The sequence below is a fragment of the Corylus avellana genome, chromosome ca8 (assembly GCF_901000735.1).
Source record: "Corylus avellana chromosome ca8, CavTom2PMs-1.0".
Taxonomy (NCBI): Eukaryota; Viridiplantae; Streptophyta; class Magnoliopsida; order Fagales; family Betulaceae; genus Corylus; species Corylus avellana.
The window spans coordinates 2,489,111-2,497,160 of NC_081548.1; the positions used below are offsets into that span (position 1 = coordinate 2,489,111).

Below are 8,050 nucleotides of genomic sequence, written 5' to 3' on the forward strand. Positions count from 1 at the left end.
TGTTCCCCGAAGATGTCTGTTCTTTGTGTGGACCTGTGTGCATGGGAGTCAAGTCATCCCACCCACCATTAAAATACTAGATTGTTGCTTTCATTATGTAGTAGATGACGTCAGCATGCTTACGTGGTGTTGGTGACGCATTCATATATATATATGCTGATAATTCAACATAATTATACATAACGTGTACGCGTGTGTGATTCTCATGGAACTGGTTTCTTGCGTGGAAGTTGGGATGTTGCTCTGGGAATCTCGTGAGATGATTAGGCACCATAGAATATATATGCGGAATACGTGGCGGTGATGATGCATGCAGATATTTTGAACCCTCGTCATCATCATCATCTTGGAAGTTGAAGATGATGTGTTTTTGCATTTTCTTGTGTACCTTTTTTCTCACTTACATTTTTGCTTTTGGAGGTCTAAGGTCAAGAATCAAGATAGTTTTTGTTTGCAACTTTGGCAAAAGGAGGAGTTTCTGATCAAAACAAAATTAACATCACAAGTCACAACCCAAACGTACTATTTGTCCTGTGGAAAGTAAAAAGATACTACATATATAGAAAATAATATAAGATATTATAAATTTCTTTATGAAATAGTCAGTATATAATTGGTAAAATGATTAAGAAAAAAAAAATCAAACTTATTAATTTAAATATGAGAAGGTGTTACACATTCATTTTCTGTCCATCTCTTTTGCAAATCAACTATTCTATATGTATTATCTACATGCATGTAGTCTTACAAATTCAGTGATAGATTTGCCATCTCTTGTTCAGAGATGAGCGAAAGATGAAAACCAAACATTTTTTTCTTTTTTTAAAATATTAGTTAATGGCTCACTTGCCACATCAGTTTGTACTTTCGCTTAGGGGCGCCAAAACCATGTTTATTTGTCTTACAACTTACAAGCTTGTTTTTATGAGTCCTTGTAAATTAAATTTTGCTTTTCACCTCCATAAAAGTTTTTTTTTTTTTTTTGGTTAAGTTTTGTCTCCCATCCCCCTCCCCTCTAGTTCTAGTTCCGCTCCGGTAAAAGTTGTAATACTCCAAGCATTTTTTATTTATTTTTTTCTTCATGAATTAACTTTTGGTAGCCGAAAGGAAAAAATAATACTATTGTTTGGGATTGAAATGGTCTTAAGAGTGGAATTTCGTTTCTTCTTACCTCTTCCCATTTCCCGGGGACATGAAAAGCTCTCTCATACTACTTTTGTGTTGGACATGCATCATTTTCTTCTTTAGCTGAGAAGATTGGAAAAGAATATGTTGGTTTCACATTGAAATTGACAAGAGCTTTATGATTGAGGACAAATCTTACAAATATTTGTCACATTTTCCTTCTTTGGTCCGGATCAGATGCCTCTCTTTTTGACATTTTGTGTGCTTTTCTCATTCTTTCCCTTTGAATTAAGACTACAAGGATGAAAGGAATTACTGTTGTTTTTTTTGTTCACATTGAGGGTAGGTTGGTGTGTTTTTTTTTTTTTTCGCTTGAATTAAGGTAAATCATCCTTGATTTTCCAAATTTTACACTTAGTGTGGTATTTAATAGGCTAATGATGAGAATACAAGTTCACCAAATAAATATATATTAAAAAAAATTGAGGAATTTATAAGAGTTTTTGTTTTAAGTAAGATTATTATTCATTTTTTAATATAATAAAATATTTTTTTTTTTTTTGTTAATTTAAATCTTGAATAGCCCCATATATATATCGTCTGACCTTTCTCTTCTCCCTTTCTGCTCTATGGCAGGATTATTCTCTTGACTCATAGGAGGCCAGGCCCACACCTTTGCCGGGCTGTGCTTTTCTTTCCACCCAAACCATGGACCCATATCCGAATACGAGACCAGCCCAGTTCAAGAACATGTCCAATGTTATTGTAACGAAGTTTGTTTATAAATAAGAGTGTTGCTAAAGATACTACAATTTTTATTGTAAAAGTATTTTATACACACATTAACAGGCTAGTTTATCCAAGTTTTGCTCGTTTATTATTCGAGCCAAAATTATTATTCAAGATCGATTCGTTTATTAAACAAATAGAGAGTGAATTATACAAACTGAACTCTAGCTGTTGATCTACCACCATAATCCATAGCCATTAATGTTTCATCTAAAAAGAAAAGCAAACTAAAAACTCTTTCTTTGGGCATGGGCTATGTCTAGGCCCATTTCACCCTCTTCTTTAAAGGAAACTATACGTTATGGGCCATTAATATGTCTCTCACAAGATTGGGGCTTTGTGTTCATGCAGCATAATTCATATTTTTTTAGATTTACAAATTACTTTGACTGCCATGTTTCCAAATTCTTTTGAGAAATATTAGAAATTTTTTACTAATGTATAACTCATTCATTAGAGAGAAATAAAATAATTAATTAAAATAAATGTATTGGGTACCAATGAATAAGCTACACGTCAGTTTGGTAAGCCTCTCTTGGTAAAAGATTTAGTACCCATAACATTTCTCAATTCTTTTTTGGTGGCTTCAATTCGTTCATTATTAGGTGCTCTCTTCCATGCTATGGGCGTTTCTCCATACAATCTATCATTCGGACCGTCTCAAAATCCGTCGTTTCAAACGTGTCCTATCTTGGCTTGTGTGCCAAGAATATAATGGGTTTTGGTCATTCATTTGGCTCATTCTCAATTGTTTTTAGGCTTCTTCTTGTAGTAATGTTTGTATTGTAGAAACCAATTTCTATATTGCTATTTCCTTTTTTAAAAAGATTTGAGAAAGGATTTGTTTTGTTTTGTAATGAAGGTGGAGTTTATTGCTTCATTCCAAATTTCCAATTGTCGAGGAGTTCGGAATAAAGCTTCATTTGAATTGGCATTCTTGTTTGTTTGCATTAAACTTACTGAATTCACTCAAAACCCATCCTCCTTTTTAATTGAGAAATAAGAATGTTCAAATTCTTACTACAATGGACTGTCCGAATTTAATTCGAGTAGTTTTATAGGTCACTTGCTTTTGACAGATGAATTTCACACTTTAGACTATCAGAGACAAGTCGGCCTCATAGTCCTAATTTCTATGGGAAGCTACTCGAATTCGGTGCAAAGCGAATAGCCAATTAAAATGATCCTTATTTGAAAAAGGAAAGCTACGTATTTAGATAGATATATCAAGATTTAGATTTTCAACCATTTGCTCCTCGAATTGTTAGCAATTCAAACAATAAATGTGAGAGAGTCTCTATAGAACTCTTATATCCAAACAAATGAATAAGTTGTCATAGATATATTCGGATTATAAAAGTTCACTCATATTTTGACCACAATTATTTGAAAAAATAAATGGTTAGAAGATTTCTGTCAGTCACGTCATGTACCAAATGGTAATCACCAAACTGAACCTAATTTAAAGATGTTGCGTCTGAATTTGGCATCAAGACAATTCCAAAAGTCCACATCAGACAATTCCATTTTTATTGGATTAATTGATGAGATTAAGAGTAAATATAAATTATATTTATAATCTTTTGAAAACTGCTATTTGCCAATATCTTTGTATTTGAAATAAAATGAAATCATCCTCTCTTTTTTTTCTTTTTTTTTTTCTTTTTAATCCCAATTGACGGATTTTCTTCTTTTTGATTTGAGAAACAATACGAGCTTAATAACCTTTTCTTCTTTTTTTTTTTTTTTTTTTCAATATTTTTCTTATTACCATCTTGAATTAGGATCCGAGTAATTTTGTTATTCAAAAAGTAAAAAGACAAAAATACCCTTCAAATCACTTCGATAATCAAGTAACAAAATATACCACCCGACACCTTTAATTACTTAATTAACAAATTAAAATAAGATTATTGAGGCCGCCGGCTTAAGTAGTTCTCGTAGTAGGTTAATTCTTCTTACTTACTTACTTCTTTTTTTTTTTTCTTTTTTTTTGACAGGTGTACATTTTCACCCTGGTGGATACACGTGTCTTCCGAATCTGCTTCCAAGCGCTTCTTCTTAGAAGAAGCTCATAATAAATTACAGGAAATCCATGGTACTAAATATTATCTCAGGTTTCCAAAATATAATAATAAGCTTTTTCAGGATCTTCGTGCCTATGAGATTTGACTTTTTTCTACAATAAAGGAGATTCTTCGATGGAATTAGGATTTCTCCTGTTCATTTCAATAAATATCCACTTAGTTATATTAAAAGAGTATTTTTATTTCCTTAAAAAATGAAAAGCCTAAAATATAACTAATTGAAGACGAGTATGAGTTTGTTTGGAATTGTGTTTGAGGGGCACTACAAAAAACAGGGACATTATTGACGTGGCAAACAGTAACTCATGTTTGTCACGTCAATAATTTTTGACGTGTCAAAAAAAAATGTCAATTTTTTTTTTTTTGACGTGTCGCATTTTAACACTTCAAAAATTTTTGACATGCCAAAATGCCACGTCAAAAACTTGGATATTTTGACACCCACCCTTTTAACCGTTGAGACACGTCAAAAAGCACACGTCAGAAACCCCTAGTCAAAAATATATTCAATTTTTGTAGTGGGGTATAAAAGAGCTTTTAACACTCAAAAAATCCGTTTGAAAAAAAAAGTACTCGTTTGGTAAAAAAATTAAAAGCGCTTTTAATGGTTGAAAAAGCCTAAAAATGATCAAAATGCGCATTTGACAAAAGTTTAAAAATGAAGCTTGTACCCAAAAGCTCTTTTCGACTTAAAATATCTTATTTTTCAAACGCAATCTGAAACAGACTTTATAACCAGCTAGTTATATTAGATGATTATTTAAAAGCCAGCTCAAACAAAACTACAATTTTGACATTCATGTTTGGCACCGACACGTAAAGGCTTTGTGGTTGGATTATGTACCAACCGAAAATTCCATGATGAATGCTCAACATCTTAATCACTGTTGGGAATACTAGGTTGGCCCACTTTCTAGTTAGATTATAAGACTTGTCAGCTAACTGATGGGATTTGGCTGCAATTCTGTCAATGGGATTCGACACAGTCCGTCACGAGAGGGTTTCTACAGGACTCATTTGTTCACACAGATGCGCGATAGCTTAAGCTGTTTATTGAAATTATTTGGCTTTGATTGGAGTTCAAGTAATCAATTACCATTTGAAGTGAATTGGAGATATGCTATTTTATGGTTAAAACTTTATTTTGTTGTATTTAATCATATACATGAAGTAATATTACGTACACCATTAGATCTTTGAAACAAAATATTAACCATAAAATGACTTTTAGTGAAATAAAAAAGGGTCATATTCCTTCAATTTCAAGGAAATCTTGGTGAACAGCTAACAACTTGAGGTTGTCTTTGTTGTTGGTGGAAATTGGATATTTTCTAGTCACTCGTGAGCTTAGTGGTTTGAATGGATTATACAAAATGCTGGCAGAATACAATCCACACTTAATATGGACAATATTTATACATATTTGCCTCATTAATCACTAGCTTCCACGCCTACAAAGCATAATGTACAGCATCCAAAAGCAACCAAAAAAAAAAAATATTACACTTCAAGTGCAGCATTGATTTCCACTATTAGTTGAAAATTGATAGGGAAAATGCTGAGTGTCACTGATTTTTCTTCAAAAATGTGCAGGGGTTGAGTTGGATTTCATATCTTCAGGTCGGACAGAAGAGAGTACCCGAACCTTACTTGCTTGGACAAAGAGCTCAAAAACCTATTCGAGCTACCCGAATACTTGTCCGATTAGGCGGGGCGGAACTCGAGTGTACCACTTCTTACATATCTCCCCAACCAAACAACATTCTCAAGAAGAACATGAACATAATTGTATAAAACCTTGTCATCCTTTTATCTCCCAAACTTCAATTTGGTAGTCACAACCTATATACAAACCAAACAAAAAATTTTCCAAAACATTGAAAAGAAAAAAAAAAGCTAATGTTAAAAGTTTTTGCCATCGTTTGTGTCTCTGTTTTTTTCTGGGGTTATGGAACAAACATGAAAAACAGGGGGTTAATCATGGCTGCAGACCATACCATTCACACTCTCCACCGGCATCATCCTTAACATTACACATACTGTCGCCTTGCCATGTCCACACAATGTCTTTCAAAGCAGGCCTGACATCCTCCTCAAAGAACTTTGTATACTCCAAAGTGTCACCGGAGGATTTTGAGAACTCAACAATGGCGACCTCGGGGGCGACCTCGAAGATCTCCGCCGTGATTGCGAGCCGCCCCTTGCGGCCCTCCACTGGGGCCTCCATCCTCACCTTGAAGTTCTTCGCCTTCGCCACCCGCATGCTCAGCCCCTTCGCCACCGCCTCGATCTTCGCCAATATCGCCGCCGCCCTACACCTAGACGAGAACATGGAGCCCACCTTCCGCTTCTTCTCGAATAGGCTCGACAGGTCGAACCCGGACGACATGGAGGATATGAACTCGAATGCGTTGAAAAACTTGGGCGTTTTCGGAGACGGATCATCGTGATCATCATCATCACCAGCTGATGGCTCTACTTGTGTTGTTGTTTCTTTGACCATCGCCGCCGTTCGGATGGGCCTAACCAACCCTTTGCGGAACCAAGGTGTTCGCATTATTGCCGGGATTGTGATCCGTCTATCTGTTTTGATATATAAATTAAAAGATTAAATTATCTCTTTCTATTTTTCCGTAATTCACCCTGAATTAGAACAGAAGTTATGAGTTTAAATACCGTCACCATTGTTTGACTTCAAATACTTTTGATATAAGTGGTGATTTAACGCTACCTGGGTTGGTGACGAGGAGCTTGGACACCAAGCGCTTGGACTCGCAAGAGAACCATGGAGGGAGCTCGAACTGGGCTTTGAAGATCTTGTTATACATGTTCATCAAATTCTCATCTTGAAATGGAAGAAACCCAGCGAGAAGAACGTATAAAATGACTCCACATGACCAAATATCCGCCTTGGACCCGTCGTAGCCCTTCCTCTTCAAGACCTCAGGCGCCACATACGCCGGGGTGCCACACTGCGTGTGGAGAAGCCCGTCGTTCCGGAGCTGCTCCGGCAAGGCGGAGAGGCCGAAATCCGAGACTTTGAGGTTCTCGTTCTCGTCGAGCAACAGGTTTTCCGGCTTGAGGTCTCGGTGGGAGACGCCTCGGCTGTGGCAGAAGTCCACCGCGCTGATCAGCTGCTGGAAGTACTTCCGGGTAGAGTCTTCTTTAAGCTTCCCTCTGGCGACCTTGGCGAAGAGCTCGCCGCCTCGGACGTACTCCATGATGAAGAAGATCTTGGTCTTGGTGGCCATGACTTCCTTGAGCTCCACCACGTTGGGGTGGCGGACCAGCCGCATCACCGAGATCTCGCGCTTTATCTGCTCCATCATTCCCTCCTTCTTCACCACCTGATCCTTGTTGATCACCTTGATCGCCACGCTCTCGCCGGAGACCATTTCCTTGCCGTAGTAGACCTTGGCGAAAGTCCCTTTCCCCAACAGCCTTCCCATCTCATATTTCCCAAACAGTATATTCCTCTCCTCCTCCATAGATTATTCAGAGAGCCAACCAAATCAAATCAAAAACAAAAAACAATAAAAGATAAAAATATTGCTGCTATTGGAACTGCATAAATTTCTCAGCTTTGGTTTGGAAACAAAACAAATTCTGGGTTTTGTTTACAATAATATTCGAGGAATATACCATAAAGGAATCCAAGAAAGAACAGCAGAGATGCAAATCTCAAAGGATTCCATACAGGGGGTTTTCGAGAAAGTCGTTTATTTCTCAGATTTGTTAGATTTAGAGGAGCGGAGGCAGAGAAGCAGCACCTAGTATTTTCCTGGGTGCACACAGGATGAAAATTTGTCAAATTTTTATTTGGGAGAGAACTAATGAGAAGAGGACACGTGCATGGGGAGTCACCATGAACACTCTATGATAATTTAATTTAATTTAAGCTTTTTTATTAAAAAAATAAAAAAATAATAATAATTAAAGCTTTTGATCTTTTTAGTAATAAAGTAATATCCCCTGTTTTCGGGTTGGGTGCTGCTCTGTTTGGCCGAGGCTTTTGGGGGACTAAATTTCGGTGGAATTGGAAAGAGCTT

The 8,050-nt window shown here is 36.5% G+C and overlaps 1 protein-coding gene across 1 annotated transcript; it reads right to left on the reverse strand.

Annotated features, from left to right (window-relative positions):
- Positions 1 to 5,378: 5,378 nt before the first annotated feature.
- Positions 5,379 to 7,770, reverse strand: LOC132189392 (CBL-interacting serine/threonine-protein kinase 5-like). The gene is made up of 2 exons (XM_059604123.1): positions 6,733 to 7,770; positions 5,379 to 6,584 (listed from the first exon to the last, which is right to left on the reverse strand). Exons 1-2 carry the CDS (start codon positions 7,487 to 7,489, stop codon positions 5,980 to 5,982), a joined length of 1,362 nt encoding a protein of 453 aa, XP_059460106.1. The 5' UTR covers positions 7,490 to 7,770; the 3' UTR covers positions 5,379 to 5,979.
- Positions 7,771 to 8,050: the final 280 nt, after the last annotated feature.

Excerpts from the sequence above, each read along its gene's own strand:
- LOC132189392 (XM_059604123.1), bottom strand. The coding sequence starts at position 7,489 with ATGGAGGAGGAGAGGAATATACTGTTTGGGAAATATGAGATGGGAAGG. Across the intron at positions 6,585-6,732 it reads GCTCCTCGTCACCAACCCAG|ATAGACGGATCACAATCCCG; the intron begins GTAGCGTTAAAT and ends ATATCAAAACAG.